This window comes from Rhipicephalus sanguineus, chromosome 1 (assembly GCF_013339695.2).
Source record: "Rhipicephalus sanguineus isolate Rsan-2018 chromosome 1, BIME_Rsan_1.4, whole genome shotgun sequence".
NCBI classification, from domain to species: domain Eukaryota; kingdom Metazoa; phylum Arthropoda; class Arachnida; order Ixodida; family Ixodidae; genus Rhipicephalus; species Rhipicephalus sanguineus.
The window spans coordinates 228,313,617-228,336,147 of record NC_051176.1 but is presented as its reverse complement, the minus strand read 5'-3'; the positions used below and the strand labels follow the sequence as shown (position 1 = coordinate 228,336,147).

At 45.4% G+C, this 22,531-nt stretch overlaps 1 protein-coding gene across 1 annotated transcript in view; it reads left to right on the top strand.

Annotated features, from left to right (window-relative positions):
• LOC119381752 (hemicentin-1) overlaps nucleotides 1-22,531 on the top strand; it is a 90,854-nt gene that overhangs the window by 42,654 nt on the left and 25,669 nt on the right. Inside the window, exon 6 of the mRNA XM_037649521.2 lies at nucleotides 17,158-17,445. Within this exon, the coding sequence (XP_037505449.1) occupies nucleotides 17,158-17,445 (288 nt within the window). The remainder of the gene's footprint in view (nucleotides 1-17,157; nucleotides 17,446-22,531) is intronic.

Sequence of the window (22,531 nt, the reverse complement as noted above, 5' to 3'; positions counted from 1 at the left end):
TTTGAGTCATGAATACACGTGAACGAGAGAATATGTATAAAAAAACCTCACGTATTAATTAGACAACAAGCATAGATGGTCCCCCCTTGCGCGCGCCTAAAGCTGCGTTGATCGTCTAGAGAGAGTTTTTACATTGTTGCAGTTGATACAGATTCTCTAATTAGCAAATAGGGAAGAGCCACGGAAAGGTGTGAGGCCTAGAACTTGTTGCTAGGCTAGTTGGTACATAACATTGAGGAAGAGGTTTAGACGCCTAAGCATCACCGGAAGAAAGATGAAAGTTGTCGAAATTTTCTTGTGCTTCGTCTTTATTCTGGTGGCTCTTAGGCGCCTAAACGTTTTCCTCAAAGGTGCGAGACACGTGCAAAGTTAACTTACGCAAGCGAAGTATGGAGGAAGCTTTACTACAAAATTACTCCAGCCAAATAAGAATAACTCTTCACTTCTGGGTGTTCTGCCTCTCGTGTGAGCATTATCTGACGAGCGGTGTCAAGCTAGCGTCGCTTCTTTTGATAATGCGACTAAAAGCATAGCAAATTCCCCGAATGTTACAGTGTCACCAATGGTTCTGAATAATGTAAAAGCGAAATAACGAAATTCACATTCTGAGCTTCCATTACGAACTGGAAGTCGCCATTGATTGCTTGATTGCGTATTACAACGGCACATCTGACCTTTTGACTTCGCAGCGACAGCAATCTTGCTGGCTTTTGCGTGGGTGCAGTGCACAAACCGCACCATGGAACAACCTGTGGTGCAGCTCATAAATAACACGGAAAATATCGTATATTGATGTGAGTGTGGCAACACGATTTCGCTTTCGCGAACCCCAATTTCCACATCTTTCGAATTCACCTACGCAAGCTTAGGATAACTCTTTAAAAAACCGCATTTCTCACACGCCTTGTGCCGCATCTTCGACAACTAATGCGACCGATGCAGGCGGACTTCTCGGATGAAAACGGCATGATGCTCAGGCAAATTACAGACAATTCAAGTAATGCCCTCTCAGTGGATGTCGAGCTGCTGAATTATGCAAGGTTTTCACGAAAGTCATTCGCTGAGGAAAATAAAAAAACAACAAAAAAACTATGATCGTCCGCAGAAGCAAGGTCTATAAGCGGCGCTAGGTTCATTCTTAATTCATGCCACCGAAAAAGAAAGCTTTGCCCGAAACAGCGAAGCAGCCTGGTCTTTTTCACTGCGGAGCTGAGAAAGTAAACAGTTTCTTACGTTTATTTAGAAGCCTGCGGCTCTGTGTGTTCGTAAGCAAGGGAGGAGGGGGGGGGGGGGAGGGAGAGGTTCAACATTTACATCTGCTGCCTATGTGCAGTACACCCCCTGGTAAGTTCGAAAAGTGCGAGTAGACTTGACCTTACATTGCTGAAATAAAGATATTAGCACTTTTCTATAAGACTGAAAATAATTAAACCCCTTCGCACGCTACGTGTACCGTTGCGCACAGCGAAATGATAAAATAGTACTTGATAATAATAATAATAATAATAATAATAATAATAATAATAATAATAATAATAATAATAATAATAATAATAATAATAACCACAACTAAGTCAGTGGCAAACCAGTACTTAAACCCTTATTTGTGCTCATGCACCAAAATGGCAGTTCCCAGGCTCACGTGACGAATAGGAATTCGCATGTAATTAGACGTCTATAGTAGTGTATAATTTTAGAAGGCAGCAGCATTTCCACCTCGAAGACGGATGCACACAAGCCTACAACAATGAGCGCGCGCTCTAGACTGACATCATAAGCCGTACGATTCGTGGCCCCGCCGTCGGAGAACACCGCCGAGTTCATGAGCTGGTCTATTTCTTTAGTTCCGGAGGGGATCGGCTGCCGCGCTTCGGTCATCTGGTCGGGGCCTCTCCTTTCTTAAGTTGTACCCGACTGCGTGTATTATCACCCACATATCCAACTGGTCGACTTCGGTGATCAGGTAAGCAGTGCACTACTAAAGTCAGTGACGCATAGTCGAACGTAGCGACACCGTATGCTAATTTTCGCTTTCTGAGGAGTGGTAGTTGAAGTTCTTTCATGGCGTGAGACCAGTTTTGGCCAAACAGTGCAAGACAACCTTGTCTTTCCAACACAAAAATAGTTGTGATTTTTATGATATCTGGGGAAACTGAACTCACGCCAAGAAAGACAAAATACAGCAAGCCATATTTACAAAAAAAAAAAAAAACTCAAGGGTTCTTTATGCATTCACGTAAGACGACTCGAAGGCGAAAGCCATATTTTTTTTTTCTCACTCGATGTATCACCCTGCCCCGCCACCCTCCGAAAGTTTTCTGCACCTAACGTGGTTGTGCACTGCCTCCGTGATCGGTTCACCTTCGACCAAGCTACGATGTCATATGATGACGTCATCATGCGACGTTACGTCACGTAACGTCAGAGTGACGTCTTGATGACGTGACAAATTTTGGCTATCTGAGATGTCATCACGTGACGATGATTTTTCGCATTACTCGCGTTCTTCCCGACGCCGCGGGACGCCAACGCCGACGGTCAATTTTCCGATTTTATTTGGCATCTAAGGCTTTGGCCTTAACAATTCGCACGCAAGGCTGATGTCTTTTTTTTTTTTCCTTGCTACCTTAGTCGGCGTTTGTCCTGCCTCAGACAGAGACGGGGCAGACGCCGACTGTTTTGTCATGGTTCTTCTCGAGCCGACAAGATTTCGTCTGTTTCTGCGCTTCGTCTATTGACGTTTTGGTTTCGCCTGTTGAAAGCGGATGATGTGATCGAAGTCAAGATAGTGGATTCATTGCGCCACCCTTGCCGAGTAACGGCAAGAGCAACATGACGACGGCAGCAGAGTGGGGCCGGAGGGCACACGAGCTATCCGAGCGAGCGCGACATTCCATTGTATGCCACCAAAGCGCGCATGGTGGGAACGCGCGTCTTGGTTTCGCAACTGGACGCGGCCCGAGCCTCTCGCTATAAATATAAAGCCGGCGACAGAACGGCCGTTTCTTATACTCGCTTTGATATTCGCGTTTATTGGTACAATCGGATACATGAGACTTCGATGTACTTTATATGAATTTTTTTTTTTTTCGTGAGCACAAGCGAGGACGTTTTCGCCGTGCGCACTATCCACGCGCACAGCGTCGAATGCCTGTTGCATCGACAACGAACAACGTGCATAAACACGTGGAACGCTTGTTGCATCATACTCCTGACGTCGGGTACCTTGGCTTTGGTGGCATCCGCATGGCGGCGCACAATAAGCAGGTTATATCGTGGTCGAAACGCGCGCCCTCAGGTAGGCAACTTACTCTGTAATGATGTTCAATCAATTTCGGCAGCAATAGCAGCGATCGGGGAGCGTACAACAGAACCGCCGACACAGGGTACGCGACGCCGGTGGAATTACGTTGAAGCTCTGATTCTCGCCGCACTATAAATAAGGCAGTCCTTCAGGCTCGCATTGAATCGAACGCTCCAAAGATTTGTTTGGAATTCCCGTTTTTCTTTGTTTCTTTGTGGCCATGTCTTACCAAGTTGCAGCGGTGTATGCTGCTTACGAGAATAAGCATGCGGGCGCAGTTCATGTGCCATAGAAAGCAGCCAGTTTTTATTTCGACGCTCCATGGCCAGTTTGGCGTTTTCTTGTTGCAGAGCTTCAATGCGAATGATATGTAAGGTGCGAGAGTTTTCGGTCTTCGTGATTGCTTCGTGCGGTTTCGCCATAAATGACGGCAAGAAATGGCGGCGATGGAAGAGAGAACACGGCGCAGAAATAAATGAAGACACGCAAAATGAGCCGTGCCCTAAGATACCCCGGGGCAGATTCCATTCTAATGGCTTCGCCACTCCCGCCAGCACACTTCGTCCTATCGACCGGAGTCGGCGCCAAATTAACCGCTTTCGCCTGCATTCCGATTTCAGCACTCAATCCTGCTGCGGTGGCTTCTTTGAGCTAGAAACCCCTTCGCCTCACTGAAACACATTCTTTGTCGAACCCAGAATGTATATCGAAGCCATCGCCCCGCGGACGAATGTCTATTTCATTCCTTCTTGTAGTTTTTTTTTCTTTTTTCTAGAGATACCTTGCTGCGCTGGAAATGCGACAGCTATGGCAGTCGTTAAAACCCTTATGCCGGCCCGCTCTTCACACTGCTCGTCGTACGTACGCCAGCGAAACGGGATCTTGAAAACGCGGTAACTAGCGAGCGCTAGTGTGGAGGCAGCACCGTTTTGTCTCGTGCTTCAAGCTTTGAGAGTGCTCGTTGCTACGTGCTCGCCAAGGATCCGAGAGTACTTCGCCGAGTTGCCGAATATCAAGAAAAGGAAAACGTCACTAAATGCATGTATAAAAAGAAATTTAATGGCCATGTAGAGGAGAAGCAAGTTTAAGTAGCCAGAAAAAAAATTCGACTGTCTGCTTCGGCGTCTGCGAAACCACAAAAGGGAGCGCGAGTCCCAGCATTCGCGCATACACCGCACCACCGCTGCTTTTGCGCAGCATATCAGACAATCCAAGCGAGGTAAAATGACAAATGGATGAGTGCCTTTTACCATCGCCGCTTATGGTTGTGATGCTAAGCACCGAAAGACTGGCTCTCTGCCAAAAGGATGCCAGCTCTGCTGACCCTGTATAGACGGAACGACAACGCATTGTTTTGTTTCCAAATAGCGGCAGGTATACTCGTGCGGGAATGTGCAATGCTAAAGTCTGTGCAGGAAAGCATGGACCCCGTCTGTTTGTCCGTCGCTGCTGTCTGAACAATGATTTCATATAATTTCCATCCGCTTTTTGCTGAATCGGACTTGTCTGATGCTGATTGAGCTGACACTCCTGAGCGCGTTTCTCCTTTGCATCTTAGAACGTGGTCGTAATTCACGTTCTAAGGTTCTGTGTAGGGGCTATGTTGAATGACAAAAGCCAGTGGTCGCACTGTGATGTCTCAGGAAACGGGGGCCGAAATGACCAAGTTTTTTTCTGGTATGAGCACACTTCGCGGTTGGCTTGTCGCCTTCTTGAACATCCGATACTGGCGGCAGAGGAACGTCAACTATTTCGTATTACTGAATATGTCACGCACGAAGTCGGAAATGAAGAATTTGCTTTATCCCTTTCAACGTTTTACTAAGCTGCATTCCTTAAATAATCCAATTACTTTTCTGCCCTCACTGGAGCCTTGCGGGCAAAAGAAACCGGAAGGTGTTCTGTCGTTTTCCGCGTTCACTACTGGAAATGGCAACTACCAATCATAACCGTGCATAGGTAAGCTTGTCATAATAATAATAATAATAAAAGGGTAAAGTTCGCGAGAAGTTTCTCGCAGCTTATACGCACCACGGAGTGCCCCCAAAAGCAAACGCATTCCACCTGAGCTGCCTCAAACGCCTTATTCTATTTTCCACCTGCAAGTATCTACACGCCGGCTGTGCTATTGATTCATGTATATTTCATCAGTACGGTCCGCAGATGAAATTTCAGTAAAGTCCATATAAAAAAAAGACGGAAAAAAATCAGGCCTTCTCTGGTTTTATTGCACGATTGATATCGATTTCCGCTGTTCAGTGCGTCTCTGAACGAAAAATGAGCTACAGTTTACAATAAAAAAAGGTGGAGAGGGAGAGACATAGAAAAACTGATATCGTTTTTCAACGGCTTCCATGCGTCTGCCGCGGTGTCGGAAACGGAGTGGCAATAATAATATTGGTTTCGATCATCTGTTGTAGATACCATTAATTTTTTGCCAAGAACGTAGATGGAAGTGCCATAAAGGTAACTGAATTTGCAGCAAGTCCGCGTGAGTAAACAGTTTTTCACTTTCACGCCTAAGCGCCCACTTGCTCTCTTCGCCTCGCGCGCATAATTTTCGCTTTGACTTCAAGCGCCCCCCATTGGCTTCAATATAAAGGTTGTTCCGATTCGAATGCATTATTTTCACCCTCGTGTTGTATTTTGTGCGAGTTATCCGATGCGAAGGGAACGATTTTAGACAGCGTGAAAACAGTCGTTCAACATTTAAACGGGCAAAAATACGAGCGCTGGAAGACTGCCGCCAAGTCGATTGCCGTCTCGTCGGGACCTATATCGATACGATGAAAAGCAAGCGCGCCGAATAAATTTTGCACTAGGATATCCGCATATATTTACTCTGCTGCTACTCGCATGCGATAAAGTCGACGAGCGTTGTATGCCCATCGTAAGTTTGTTCAGTGCTAGAAACACGTTTCTGCGGAAGCATTTTTTCTCCAACTTTTTAACGTATGTGAAGAAACTACAGTAAACGAGCTTGAATACGTAGCAGATAACAGCGAGCTGAAGAGCCGATAATGGGGGAAAACCACCATCTTGCTAGACAATTAGACGACCAATTCTTGAGAAAAAAAAGACAAAAAATAAACAGAAAGATGTCAGAACGATATATTACCAGGAGCAGCCGTAAGTTTTGGTAATCACAGAACCCCGAATTCTTCAAACATTTTCGTTTGTGATTGCTTTTATGCTTTGGCCGGATGTCCACCTTCGCAAATATTTATGGGCGTTGAACAAAGAGTGTTTTCTGAGACTGAGTTGAATACGAATCGAAAAGTACCATGAGCGTATCGGATTGAATATCGAATACCATTCGAATGGAAAGGCAGTTTCTTAGCGCTGGTGTGGACGAGGACAAATAGGAAGAGGCACTAGACACATGTCTCTCCTTATATGTCCTAGACCACACCAGCGCTAAGAAAGCGCCTTTCCATTATGCACCGACAAGCCCACATCGCCACGCTCGTAGACCTTTCGAATGGTTTTTCAAGTAACGACTGCGCCTAGTGTATTCGCAACAACGTCTTGAGATACAACTGTACGTAAGAAAAATGTTCAGCCAATCGTGACGCTGGTCATATCATCAAACGATGCAAGCTGGCCAACGACCATGAGCACGCCGAAACTTCAATCGTCGTGAGATATTTACGCTATTATTATTGAACGACTTATTCGCACGTTTTAACAAGGACTTCATTGCGCTTGTTTATTGCATTACACGTTGTGAAAACTTGCTCAATAAAAGCACAAGTTGAGCATTAAGGAGGAACACACAGTTCATTTGTAGACCGCGGATTATTATTTGAAAACTATTAAAGAAATATTCGGACATGTGTATAGGGAATACGTACGCAAGAATAACGCAGTTACGATCAATCGAAATGTCGCCAGCTATTCTGTGTAATAGAAAGTTAATGGAACGCAACGGAATCCATATAATGGTTTTTGTAGGCCTGTTCGACCCGAAGACCAAATGGAATAGGTCAATATTCGATTTACTATATCAAAGTTTCGCGCATTCGCGCACGAGTACTTGCGTTATGTCATGCACCATGATTAGCGGGCGTCTATATGCCCTTATGAACAATATCAGCCTGAGAAGTATATTGCAAATATGCGCCTTTTTTTATTTTTGCAAAACAGCGCGTAATGCAATCTGTCGTTGATTTCATCAGCTTTGAGTAATTGTCAAGGGTGGTAGAGAAAATCTGTGTATAGGATTTGGATTTTTCTTTTTGCACAAAGTTAAACCTTCATTGGATTAAGAAAGCGCACAAAAAAAAAACGCCCGGCCTACGCGGAAAGCGCTGCAGCACGGTCACAGTGAAAGCTGAAAGAGCGGTATTTCTAGCCCGTTATAAACTCTTTTGGGGCTACTAATACAAGTACACTAGCAAGGTACCCACTATGCCAGAAATCATAACTTTTATGAAGTTGGGAAGCACCCACTACGCCATTATTCGTCATTCTACGGAGAAGCGAGGTACCAGCTACACATCTGTAAAGCATTATGTGTACTTTGATGACGTCACGGCTGATGACGATGAAGAATTATGGCTCAGCCCTTTGTAATGGGTTGGAAGTTTTAAAACGACCCACTAGTTAGGTAATTCGCGTTGTGTGACGCCCGGTCGTTCTTTCACTCTCCCACCACGCTATATAACATGCGTTAACGTGAGAAAGAGAGAGAGGCGGAAAGAATTTTATTGGGACCCTGAGGAAATGGATCATGGGGGCCTTGTGGGCTTCCTTGGCAACCAATAGAAGTGTACTTGCGAGGAACCCACTACGCTATAAATCATCATAACTTTTGTGAAGTAGGGAAGCAGTCACTATGCCATTTTTCGTCATTCTGCGGAGAACCGTGGTGCCCGCTAAACACATGTAAGGCATTATGTGCACTTTGTTGATGCTCTGCCTGATGACGATGAAGAATTATGGCCGAGCCCTTTGTAATGGCTTGGAAGCATTCAACAACCCAGTCGTTGCACAATTCGCATTGCGTGATGCCTGGTTACAGAATTCCCGTTGTGTGATGCCTGGCTGTTATTTTACTCCTCTACCACGCTATATTACATATGTTAATGTGGTTCCTTCCAGACATGAAGCCTGTATAGGGTCTTTTTTGCGAAGCAAGTTCAAGCATCGGGATGGCTCTGAGGTAGGATACCGGGCTTCCTCGCAGAGGGCCCAGGTTCGAACCCCGTTCCATCCAGGATATTTTTTTCTTATTTCGTTTTCTTTTCTTATTTCGCGCGATAGCATTTACAGACACCGGCGGCGGACAACTACGGCGCCAAAAACGGCCGTTGTTGTGATCTCATAACAGCTTTCGCTGTAAAAGAAATTGTATCAGAACAGCTAAATACTATGGTCTTGTACAGAAGCTATGTGATAATTGCTTCGCACAGAGTCTGATTTATACACACTCAATTCAGGAAATTCGGACTTCGTACAGAAACTGTCGGATAAGCGGATACAAAAAAAAAGACTGTTTAAAGTTAACTTGTTTTGCTAGCTCATGACTCGATTTTTGAGAGAGTCCGAGTATTCCGGTTTTTCCTTTTAATTGTCTTGTACAAGACCGGGTGCTTAGAAGGTATGCGTCCGTGTGTTCCTAATTGACTGCTACGCAGAGTTCCAACAGCCGAAGTGAAGTATACCTACAAACCGGCACGGTCAAACATTCCTTAGCGTACGTTGTGCACATATCGCTTCGCATTTATATGTATTTTCAGAATACGTGAGATCTGGGCAATAATTTATGCAATACGTACGAACAGCGTTTTCATATAACAGAAAAAGTTCTGGACATCCTGTTCACGTGTTGGCAGTTTGGCACTCCATAAAATGGTAAATTTGTCATCTTTGCCATTTCTATCAAGCACGCGTTGCTACCTAAAGATGTATAAGGGTGCTTTTGAGGATAGTAGATGAGTAAATTCTTACTCTAAATAAATTTTCTAGACAAGATAAAAAAGCAGAAATAATCTAGCGCACCGTGGCAGTAAAGCTGATAAAAAGTGCCTTCTGACTCACCTGCATACATAAATTCTTCATTGAAGCGATCCAAACAAGCTTACGGCGGATAGAGCCTTTAACAAAATGCTTATTTCATTGCCACAATTTTTTTGCTTTGGGGAAAATGCTATTGAGTGGAAATTTGTTAAACGCAAGATCTTTGTTTTTTCCCCAAAAAATTGAATAAGCACGACCTCGCTCCGCACTGCTTTGCAAGTGCGCCTTCGCAGCGTAGCGCGCAGGCCGAGGTTCGCGCTACGCTCTGACTTTATGGGCTCTGTTCACGCAGCGCTCAGCTTTATCGCCCGTGTTCGTCAGGCTTTGTATCTTCATCTCCCGTGGAAATCTTTTCAAACTGTAGTGAAGCCCACTGTAAGCAAGCCAAAATGTTTTTATAGACCTCCGGATACAGCGGCAGGTTAAACATCTCATAGAAAGTTGAAAGTTTTGCGCTTTCGTCTCACCGCCGAATAGAAAGTGACGTACAAGAAAAACGGGGCGTTCACTTTTCGATGACATGAAATCACACAGGTGCTCATACTGGGCAAAAAAGTGAAACAGACACGTAATAGTTGCTATCATAGGCAAGTGGGAGTTGTTTGTAACAAAAATTTCTAGAGAGAGATGTTTCACCCTAGAACCCAAGTTTAAAATGACGTTGACGAAAAAAAAAAGACAAGATAGGCAACCAGCCAGTATACATTGTTAACAGGCAGTACAAAAGAAAGCAAGCAAATGACTTTATATTGTATGTGAAGTTTCAATAGTAACCCCGCCGCGCTTTTTGCAAGTCATATGAAGATAATGGACACTGGAAGGCGATAAAGACGAACTTAATGCAATATTTCAGCCGGATTATGTGTTGCTTAGTCTTTTTTTTTTCTCCAAAAAGATAGAAAGCTGGAATTTTGTACCTGGAATTTGCGCACACGATTCAAAAGTTGAACCGTTAGCGCCTCCATCGGTTGAAAGGTGGTGGCATGAAAGAAATTACACACACACACACACACACACACACACACACACACACATATATATATATATATATATATATATATATATATCGAAAGGCAGGATCAACAATGTAATTGTCGGGGTTTACGTCCCAAAACCACTATATGATTATGAAAGACGCCTTATTTTGACCACGTGGGGTTCGTGAACGTGCACCCGAATCTAAGCACACGAGCTTCTAGCATTTTGCCTGAGTCGAAATACGGCTGCCGTGGCCGGGATTCGATCCCGCGACGTTCGGGTCAGCACTCGAGCAGCATAACCACTAGACCACCGCGGTGGGTATTAAACGACAGCACTCGGTTTGCACACCAAAGACTTGTGCTGTGGGGTTTCATACACCACACACACGCTTCTACCCTCACAGCACATGACATTCACAAAGCGTTTCGTTCGCAAGAGTGCATTCTCTTCGGCCAACCGGTTCCACTACCGATGCGCCAAGCATCAGTAGTGGCTGAAGTTTTCTCTTTTGAATGAATTCTAGCGCATATAAGACAGCTTTGCGAATTAGCTGAGTATTTCGTTGGGCAAGTTGGTGCATAGCTTAACGAATAATTTGTGCCGCAAAGTGAGAATCAAGGAAAAAACAAGAAGAAAGGATAGGACGACAGTTGACGTCTTATCCTGTCTTCTTGTTTTTATTGCGATAGCAATTATATGGACACTCTCGACGGCTTCTTGCCGTCGCCGTTGCCGTCGCCGTCATGCCCCGGACGTGTATATGTATGCACATATATATAAAAGCCAGACAGAAAAATAAATCAGAAGCGCGCTATCGGGATTCGAACCCGCGACCCATCGGCCCGCAGCACAGCGCGTTAGACAACTAGGTCCATTCATTCTTTGGAAGACTCACGGTGAGCTATTCATATAAACCATTTACCGCTGGCGGTACGCAGAGCTCGGAGGTGCTTCAGCGTGTGCAGTATGACCAGCGAGATTGCCCTAAGGGCGCGCGTTAAAGCAACGATCCAAGGTTTTGCTTCAGTGTGAAAACTGCCCTTGAGACGCGCACAAAAATGTGACCCATTTCTGTACCCACTAGCGATGTGGATCGCCGGGTAAACATAAAGTTACTGTATATGCTCCAGTAGGGAGCATATACAATAAGTTTAGGTAAACAAGGCGTCGAACGCCACCGCGCGGCAGGAGACGCGGAGGGGTCACTCAACGCGCTTCACTTTTCAAGGGAAAAAAATATGCGTTGGGTTGTAGCGCGCTGCTCAAACACGAAGGAGTAACAAATGTGACAGCTGTTTGTTTGCGCTCGTCTAGTGTATACCTGTGCGTTGTTTTCGAGCGTCCTTCCTTGTGTTTTAGCAGTGCGCTGCAATTGTCAAGCTGTGACCGTTGTTAGTACGCGCTCGTCCTGTGTGCGTTCTTTTCCTGCGTCCTTTGCGCTTGCTGTCTTCGTGTGACAGCAAGCGCAAAGACGGCTGCTTGCTGTCTTCGTGTGACATTCCAATTGGTTGCTATCGCAATCACTGCTTCGCCCTTGCGGCGAAACTACGACTTTTTTCATTGATTTTTAAATTACACCACAAATCTTTCGTTAATCTTCGTGAATACTTTCCCTGGACAGTTACCGGCAGTGGAGACTTTGCTTCTGACCATTCAAGCGTTTAGGAAGCTTGTATTAGAACTGTAGTTGTAGATCAGCTTTCGCGCTCTAAAGAATGACTATATAGCGGAGAAAAGTACCCAATAAAGGTGAAATCAGTTGTGGCTAAACATACTTGAGGCGCTGCTTGTTAATTTCTTGCACACGGTAGAAGTTGCAGAATCAAATTAAGCGTAAGAAAAAAAAAGACCGAAGTGCAGATTGAATTATTTTCTGTAAAGCTCATTCAAGCAAGCGAAGTCGAATTGTTTCGTTTATATGGTTTATAATTTAAAAAAAAAGAAGAAAAGGCTTGCGTGACTTGATTGACCGGCTGCATATTTTTAATGTTATTTTTTTCACCGTTGCCCTGATTACCAATTTGTTGGCACGACAATATGGGTAGATTTTTTTTTGATCACGGCAATATAAGATTCTTTTTGGCACATTTAGTGGTAAAGGCTACCGTGCGCCGATTATACTGGCAGCTGTACTAGCCGACCAGGCAATCTGTGCGAGATACATTTTACAGTACGCTTAATCAAAGTGCATTAGATTATTCCAAATCAATTCTTTTCTATCTTCTTTTAAATCGAAGCAATCTAGGAGAACTCGCTTATTTAGAGTTAAATAGTCCATCACGCTATTCGAGTTCGCGCTTCCGACGTACTAATTGTGTTGCTAAGACAAACGAATACCATCCACTATTACGATACCGTTAACCATGACAGACAGAGAAACACGTTTTGAGAACTACGTGCACCATTTTCTGTCATTGTTAGCCATTCTTGTCAGTGAGCCTTGCATTAAAATCAAGAGCATGCGTATTGTTCGGTCTTCGAAGGACCTATCATAAGTTCATCATCAGCAGAATGATGTTCATGCAGTTTTGGTCTGTCCGCCTGTGTCATCTGTAATCGATTCTGTCCGGTGGCGGTGTGCTTTCTTGAATCCCAAAAAATAATTAGCCGCGGTTCGTGTTGGAAAGAAAGAAAATGTTAGTGTTAGCGCTTTGGAAATGATCGCCGCATTGAATCACAAAATTAGACACGAGAGGGAGATATTGCCTTTAATTAAGAAAAGCTGAATATGTTTGCTAGGAATACAGCCTGTCGGCATAGTACTGCATGCGTTGGTTGAGAAATATGATAGACACAGTGGCTACAGAAACAAAGAAACGAATTCGACAAGTGCGCCTAAGCAAGTGTAGTCGAACGACATCCATAAATAAGGGCACTCATTTTGCTGTGAGCCGCAGTCTCGTTATCAATGCGTGGATTACTTTTCCCAGCACCTCTCTATTAAGGAGAGGGAAGAAAAAAAAGGGAAAGATACAGCGGCGCATTCTTTAAAGTAGGGGCCGCATATGAAGCTGTGTACTTTATTTCTGCCATGAACATTATTCTTTTTGTAGGGCATCTACATTGAGCAAGTGAGCTTTCAGGCTTTTGCTTCGCGTTCAAATGGCCGCTAGTTTCGATACGTACCGCGCAGGTTTGTCCTTCTTCTTTTCTGGTCTTAAAATGCGGCTCGGATAGCTTTGCTTCTTTTGTACACATTACCCCTGCGCCGCGTCATACAGTACACGATCTCTGCGGCCGGCTGTAAATAACCTCACACTCGCACGTTCGTCTTGCTTAGAGTGCACAGAATTCGAGTTTCTCTCCTTTTTCAACTCTTTCGCTCGCTTGAGGTACTTCTTTTTTACCGCCCCGTTCGTGACGCGCTGCCACATTTGCTACTGCCTTAGCGCCCTAATGTGAGCACATTTGCAGGGAACACGTTATTATGAAGGGCCTGTGAGGAAGTCATTTTCCGCACGCTATTGTTCCCGTCTGCTGCTCCTTATTGTGCGCATGTATTAAATTAGGCAGTGCAAATTCCATCACGGAAATTTAAAGCTGAAAACTGAAAGGTATCTAGCAACCCAATTTGAGCTGTTCCTAACGCTTTCATGTATGTATGTATGTATGTATGTATGTATGTATGTATGTATGTATGTATGTATGTATGTATGTATGTATGTATGTATGTATGTATGTATGTATGTATGTATGTATGTATGTATGTATGTATGTATGTATGTATGTATGTGCAACTGCAGCAGTGGATAAATAGAGAAAATACCTCGAGAGAGAGAGAGAGAGAAAAAAAAACATTTATTGGGTGGCCAGTAAGTGAATGTGGGAGGGTCCCTTATTCCAGGAACCCTCTGGCCTGGACCGCCTGCCGGGCCCGCGCGACGAGTTGGCGCTGGTCGACCAGGTCCGGCTTCGATATCGCAGCCTCCCATGCTTCACTAAGGAGTTTTGGGGTGCATCTGTTGCTGCTGCTTGTAGGGCTGGGTTGCTGCCTTTGCATTGCAGCAGAAGGTGCGCTAGGGTGTCTGCCACATTACAGTGTGGGCAGATGTAGCCGTATGACGTTGGTTTAAATAGCTTTTCTTCACTTATTTCTTAATTGAAAGATAGCTTTTGTGCTAGGAAAGTCGAATCCAGATGCAAAAGGCAAATGTGTGATAGGAATGATAACTTACAACTACTTCATCCAATACACACTGCAAGAATACACGGTGCAAGGCATTTCAGCTGTCTCGAAACATGGTGTAACAGAATGCAAAACTTATTCCTATTTATCGTCCGCTTGACCAACTAAGTGTATCTTTTGGGATGAGCTCGGATAAATAATTAACAAGGATGGATAACCGACCATGTGAAGTATTCTTTGGGACGCATAATTTTCAAAACACAAGTTTCAGAGCAGTTTAATCGGTGTCCAAATAATTTCTGTCCGCGATAGTCACTACTCTGGTTTAAAATTTCCCGGGCTTCTAATTGCGCACCATTTGAAAAGTACCACGGGATTAGGCACTGCGCTCAGTGGCATTACTTCTCTCGTCATACCAATGGTCAGATCGACCACCCATAAGAATCCAATCGAAAAAAAAAAAGTTATACATAACCATGTGGGTGACGCAGGGATGTGACGGCCAGATCGAACAAACGCTACAGAGAGCCATCGACACGGTTCAAAGTTTTTTAGAGGGCACGGGCCTTACCTGCTCGGCTGAGAAATCCGAGCTACTAGTCTACAAACCTACGCGCAGAGGTCGCAAACCCAAAGAAAGCGAACAAAGCGGAAATAACGCACATGATGAGATACGGCTGACAACCTCGGAAGGACACGCAATTCCCAAAGTAGACATTATACGCGAGTTAGGCTTGCATCTCGCAGCCAATGGACACAACGGTGAAACCATTCGTAGGTTGGAACAAGCGGTAAATCAGATTATCAGATTGCTAAAACGCATTACAAACAGACACAGCGGTATGAAAGAAGGCAACACCATTAGGCTTGTGCAAGCCTTCGTCCTTAGTAGAATCACGTACGTTGCCTCTTACTTAAAGTGGCAGGTAGCCGAGAAAGCGAAATTAGATTGTTTAATCAGGAAAGTTTATAAGCAAGCCTTAGGGTTACCGAAGAACACAAGCACGATGAAATTGTTAGAACTAGGTTTGCACAACTCGCTTGATGAATTAATAGAAGCGCACGACATAACACAATACGAACGACTTTCAAAGACAAAAACGGGTAGGCACATCCTTGAAAAGCCTAGGCATAGGCTATCACACGCAGCATGGTGAAAAAGCTGACGTACCCGCGACGGTGAGAGAAAGAATAGTAGTTCCGCCTCTGCCCAAAAACATGCACCCAGACCATCACGCCGGTAGAAGAAATAAGAGGGCGCAGGACTTGCACAAGAAATTCGGGAATAGCAAGGAAGCGGTATTCGTGGACGCGACCAGATACGCGCGCAGGTGTGGCTATGTGGCCGCGGTGGTCAACTGCGAAGGAATATGCAAGACGAGCGTTACGGTGCAAACCACACTCACCGAGACGGCCGAAGAGGTGGCCATCGCCCTCGCAGTGGCCACCACCGAGGCTGAAGTAGTAATTAGTGACTCGCAAGCGGCGATACGTAACTATGCTAACGGCCGGGTCTCCCGAGCGGCGCTGCGAATCCTAACGAATAACGAGCAAAAAATCCGAAACAAAAATGACACTTTCGTTATATGGACGCCCGCACACACAGAAACCCCGCTGGCCGGCAACGAGGCGGCACACGCGGCGGCTCGAGAGCTCACGAACCGAGCCGTTGCGAACGCCGACGCCGCTTAGACCGAGGTCCCACGCGGGGAAGAGTGGGAGTGGGAGGAAAGTATGACTAGCTACAATGAAATAACGCAGCACTACAAGCTAGGAAGACGCAAATACCCACCGCCACACAACAGATTAAATAAAAAGCAGGCAGTTGCGTGGCGGCAGCTGCAAACGCACACTTACCCAAACCCAGTTATCTTTCGTCTCTGTTACCCTGATCTCTATTTGACAGACAAATGTAAGATGTGCGATGCAAGGGCAGCACTGGGCCACATACTATGGGAGTGCTGGAGCTTAGACGACAAAACACACGGAAACCACGAGGAGGCAGTATCGAACCGCAGGGTGCGCTGGGAGAAGGCTCTGCTCAGCTCCGCAATCGAAGAACAACTTTGGGCCGTCCAGCGAGCCGAGGAAGCCGCCCGAGCCCAAGGGCTCGCGGCCGATGCCTAGGCCGGGGTTCAGGCCTACCCCAAGTCAAGTTCGCTGGACTTTATAAAGTTATTGCTCTCTCTCTCTCTCTCTGGTATTTTCTTAAAATGCCATTCGCCTTACAATATATATATATATATATATATATATATATATATATATATATATATATATATATATATATATATATATATATATATATAGTCTTTCCAAGTTGACGTTAGCTTTACAGTGTATAAGTGAATCGTCCGCCACGGTGCAAGTGTTTACGGGAATCTGGCCGGCTACACATGAAACAAACATTCCGAAGGTTCTTGATGCCTCATGCATATAAAAAGATCTATGCATACACGAACGTAATGCGCGCGCTCAAGCACCAACGAAGGCGATTCACTGTCTTTCCTTTTTATCCCTTCCCTCATCTCTCTCTCCCATCTTTCTATACCCCCTCCCCAACCTCCCTTGTAGGGTAACCAACCGGAGGCTTTTCTCATTAACCTCCCTGCCTTCTGCCTTTCTGTTTTCACGTTTGCCATCACAGGGTCAGTGTCATATGCCGCCAATATGCCATCGACAATTCTTTCTTCTCTCTCTTGTTTCTTTCATGGCACGACCTCAGACAAGCCCCGAGTCAGCTTGGCCTGGGGCAACAGGGTGAACCGGTCAAGCATCATGCAGGGCACCGACGTTTACTTCGAGTGCGAGGTCGACGCCAATCCACGGCTCATCGAGGTCTCGTGGCGCTTCGAGGGCCACGAGCTGCCCTCCCACATCTCGAACTTCATCGTGAGCAACCAGTCTCTGGCGCTGCGCGGCGTCCAGAGCTCAAATTCTGGCCACTACTCGTGCGTGGCCGCAAATTCCGAGGGTGCCTCGGAGTCCAACAGGGTCTTCCTCAGGGTCCAACGTGAGTCTTAGCGCTGCATTTCGAGGCGCGCACATTTTTCCTTTACAAATAAGGCCGCATTGTTCAAGCACTGTCAGTGACTCTGATGTGAATAGACGGAATTATTACAGCATCGTTGAACATGTACGCAGGCACTGTGTTTCAGGTAACACTTTCAAAATTCTTAAAAATTGGGTATCGAAGCACAAAGAAAAATTTCCTCAAAAGTAAACTCTCAGGTGCGGCGTACATTCAGAATTGCTACAATTACGCCGATTAGTAGTTCATTAAATAACCTTCACTAATTCGCACCTTTTAAGATAATGACGTTGCAGGAGGCAAATTCGCAGGTCGTGTGTACTTTGAATGGATTGTCAGGGTGACTTCAGCTTTGAGATATTCATTCCCGGAGTTGGCGACAAATGCACGGTCGTTTTTCTGTGCTTCAACGCACAAAACCGCGCTTTGTTGCAAAAGTAAATGGGACAAAGCATGCCTGAGTAGGCCGGCTTAGGAAAACTTCCCGTCAGTGTCATCTCGTGCGCGATCGAGGTGCGATGCCTACACCTCCACTGGTGGGTTTTTTTTTATCACACCAGCGCTGTGAGACGTGTTGTAGATGCCAGGAATATCACTGAGCTCCTGCTTTGCGTGCTGCGTCACACAAGCACGTCGCAAGCACGTCCTCTTCGAACACCGCTAGATGAACACAAGCGCAACCTATACCTTGGTATTGTTGTCAATGCGTTGCCCTTCGAGCGAAATTGACTTTTTTCCTTTTATGAGGAGTAACTAAAATGTGGCATATATGTATTAATCCAAAGTTTTAATATATCCAGTAAAGACGCTGGGCAGGAAAGAGTACCGTGTCCTAACGTTATCCCTAACGTGTCGCTGAAAGAATACGCAATTCGAATTCACGTACTTATCTTCCGTATTTAGAAGCCAGCAATGAATTTGCAAATGGCTTGGTGAAGGAGAAATTTGCATTTTAAAACTATCAAACTTAAGTGCCAGTTTAAAAAGTTTTTGAAATCGTGATTTTCAGAAGAAAAACAAAAAGGAACATCGATCACATTCATTCTGTCTTACTTTGGCACAAGCAGACCCACACACCACGAACAAAAGAAATGCTTTTGATGTATCCTTTTTGTGATCACTCAAGAGTCTAAGCATAGTTAATCCTGCCAGGGAAAAGTATTGTCACGTGGTCATGACGGTGAAGAAGGCGGCAGTCAGGCTGTTTAAGACGAAACTCTTTGCTGGGATGCTGTGCGGGATGGCCCGAGTTTGGCGAAGCTCGGAATATTTCCAAGCTCCGGTGACACCCCTTTTTGAACGAGCTAATAGTGCAAAAAGGTCAAATCCATCCCTCAGCGCGCGCTGCGTTCCATTGGTTACGATGCAACGCGGCGTCACGTCAAGGACGGTCGACAAACTTGGGTGGTGTCTTCAAAGCAGAGGCATTTTCTTTCATTTGTCGTTCCGCTGAGTGCAGAAGTGCACCCATGCAAGAAAAGTGTCAAACTTTTACTAACGATATTTTTTTAGAGGTACGGTCTGTTTAAATTCTTTTTCAAGCGTTTAATGTATGCACTAAGTATCCTTTAGAATAATCAGCACCGCGGCCTCTGAGATTAGCTCCGGCCGAGCGCCTTACAACAACGCGGCTGGAGCTAATCGCCGGGGTCATGTGTGTAATCATCATGGTCGGCCTGTACATTCTAGCGCGTTGCTCGGCCGGCGCGCGCCCTCTTCGTCCTCTTATTAATCGTCTGCTCGCTCCCCGAGCACATGCGCCCGGCTGATTAGCTGGTTGGCTGAGCGGTATACCTAGCTAATTAAGTCAGAACATGCTATGACCAAGCTAATTAAGCCACGCCATGCTAAGACCGAGCTAACTGTGAGCATGCTAAGAAGCAAGCTGCTAATTAGTGGCGCGCTAATTAAAACATAGATAATTAGGACTTTACTCACTGAGGTCGGGCTAATTAGGAGCGTGCTGATTATTCTTATGATAATTAGTGACATAATAATTAAACCATTGCTAATTAAGTATGAGTAATTAATTCTGTGTTATTGAAAACATTGCCAATGAAGACATAACTGTTCAATGTCATGTTCATTGGGACCTAGCTAATAATAACATTAAAATTGACCGAACTGACGTGGTCTTCAGTCGGAAGCCGACCGAGCAGACTCAGTAGACGAGCCACGTAAAAAGCTGGAAGAAGCTAGGTGATCACAAGCTCCTCCGATGGCTCCAGCCTTGCACAAGTAGTGCGAGCTGACCCATTTATTTTATATGCAAAGGAGCTGCTGCTAAGCGCCCACCGCATGAAACGCTTGACAGGCACACCGGCGCTACGACAGTTACGAGTTGAACTGGGGCCTTTTCAGAATCAACGAGTTTGTACCTCAGTTCGCCCGTCAATCAGTTTGATTGACAGACGCCCGCGGCGAAGATCGGGTCCGCCCACCGCATTTGCGCTTGCCGAGGAGCAGTGCTCACGCCGCAACGCCAGCGAGCGGCACGGTTCATCTATGAGCTTGCACAGACTATGCACACAAGCACGAAAAAACTAAAGGTTATATCATCATTATAACGTTATATCATGGCTACGATGTCTCGCATTCAATTTCACCGCGCTCACGACGTACCATCACATCCATGAAGCAAGCGCCCCCTGGTGGCATCTGCGGCGAGAAATGTTTGTATCTACTTGTTTGTGGAGACATCGTTTCTACCGATTCCTTACTGCAGAAAAATCTTCAGACGAGTAATGTAAGTAGGAGTAACCTGTCCATTTGTTTATCTGTAATAGTCGAGTTAAGCGAAACGAGCTGCACGAGAGTGCTGCGTGTGCGCCCTTGTTGCCTTCGAGAGTGGAAATTTCCATGCCGCAGGTGGAACGAAAGAACTTGCCCGAAAGAGGACAAACGCCCACGAACACGCCTGTGGGAGGCACGATGTTCAGTTGGCAAAAAGACAGCGCGACACTCACGCTGACGTCGCTGCACTGTTGAAATGTTGACTGAGTGGTGGCGCTGACGCGTTCGCACGCGGTGTTCTTTTGAAAACCGCCGCAAATGCCGCACATGCGTTTGCAACGCCATGCTCGCTCTTGTAGCCGTTTTTATCAACGCTGCTATCGTGCGCTTCGCTCTGTCTTCCTGTCATGACCGCCGTAGCGTGAGCTCGGAGCAAACTCGTATTCCCGAGAAGCTCGGGCCATCCTGCATAGCACCCCTGGGCGAAATTGTGCCCAGGAATCGAAGAATCAATGTACAACCAGTACACGCTGTACACTGATAGCGGCGTTCACAGTCGTCGGCCATCGGCAATCTTATCGTCGGCGGAACGCGTCGTCTTTTATACATCAGTGATCGAACTTTCCAGCGTTATCGCTGATGCTCGCTTAAGTTCCCGAATAAACGTTACTACTTGCGTCCTGCGCGTGATCTTCACAGAACGATGTAAGACGATCGCGAAGCTTCCCAAACACTGCAGCGCGGCCTGCACCGAGCGGTGCTAACCATTTTTGTGGGCCAAACCCAAATACATCGAAATAAAGAAATAAGGGCACGTAGCCATATGACAACCAAAATTACGTAACTATTGCAGACAATAGCCGCCAGCGCTATAGCTTTATTCTTAGACCGTAGACAGTCTTTACAGCCTATTTCAAATTTCTTGATTTCAACTATGCAATTATTATCCAGTTTTGAATACGTTCGAGAAGCGTTTTTGCTTAAAAAAAAGGACAAAGGAGTATTTCGTACGTTTCCTCGCTATAACTTTTACGGTATAATCGGTAGTCCAAAAATACCGCAGGAAAAGAAGAAAAAAAGTTTCGCCTGTTATAATCGGGTGATTTATTTCACCACAGAAATAGCCTTGCGTGAAGAAGAGGAGCCGCAAAGAAAGGATTTGGGAACGGGAGCAACGACATTCTACATCTGGGAATGAAACCTAACAAACTAATTTCGAGTGTGGCCAGCAAGATCAATGCGCATAAAACTTAAAACAGCAGGCACTGGCACACGCAATCGCATGATCATGCAAGACAAAGTGGTGGTCTGAAGTCTACGAAGGAAAAAAAAAGTGAAACCGAAATACTTTTGCCTATAAGGGCTGCATAAGCCTGAATAAAGGGGGAAACCATTCTTCTTTCTCGACACAAGAAGCCCTGAATAAAGGATTCAGCCTACCTCTTTTTCTTTCTTTTTTTTAATCTCCTTAGTGCTCTTTTGGCACACTTATTAGATTTGCAAAATAAAATGGTTCCGTCATCGTCGAAACGATTGCGCAAGAAATATGACCCATTTTAGTTTCTCTTACAACATGCTTCTGTGGACTTTTTTTCCGGAAACTTTCGCAGTTATACGCAGAGGACCACCTTATTTTGTTTCACTCTAAGTATGTTTCGCGGATCATGTTACGATGTTCAGAGTAGGCGTTGCCGTAACAGAATAGCTCAAGGTTATGGCCTTAAAAATGCGGAGAGATAAATTGAGGGTGCTTCATGGCGTGTAACATTAGGTTAATTATATAAGCATAGGGCTACGTAAGAAGCAGCCAGAACATTGCATTAGGTAAATTCCGTAAGCCTAATAAATTGTGCTATTTTTAGATGGATTACGATATTACAAATATCCATGATACGTTTGAGAGCTTAAAAAAGAAAGGTTGGACCTTAGGCAGAGATTGACGTATCCGAACGCAAATTACTGTTTATGGGTCGCTGGAGCTTCCATGCTCCCAGTTGACGGTGTGCTATCGCTGCTTAATAAAACGCCTCCAGATTGCTAGCCTTTACGGCCTGCTTTTACGCTCATTAAACTGTCCGCGCATTAGTTTTAAAGCGACGATCCCTGCGGAGTAAAGTCCGTTTAAAGGAGCCCTGAACGACCCCTCCTGTTTGACGGGAAAAAAAAACGTTCCGGGGATGTGAAAGACGGAGTTCGTCACATGTGAGCCAAATTTTGTAGTCGTGCGCCGGTTGCGCGCAGGGGTTCACAGGCGGAGCGCACAACTGGAAACACCCTATTTTAAGACAGTACGGCGGGTTGGGTGCCAGCGGCCGTTTCTTGACGGCATCGGGCG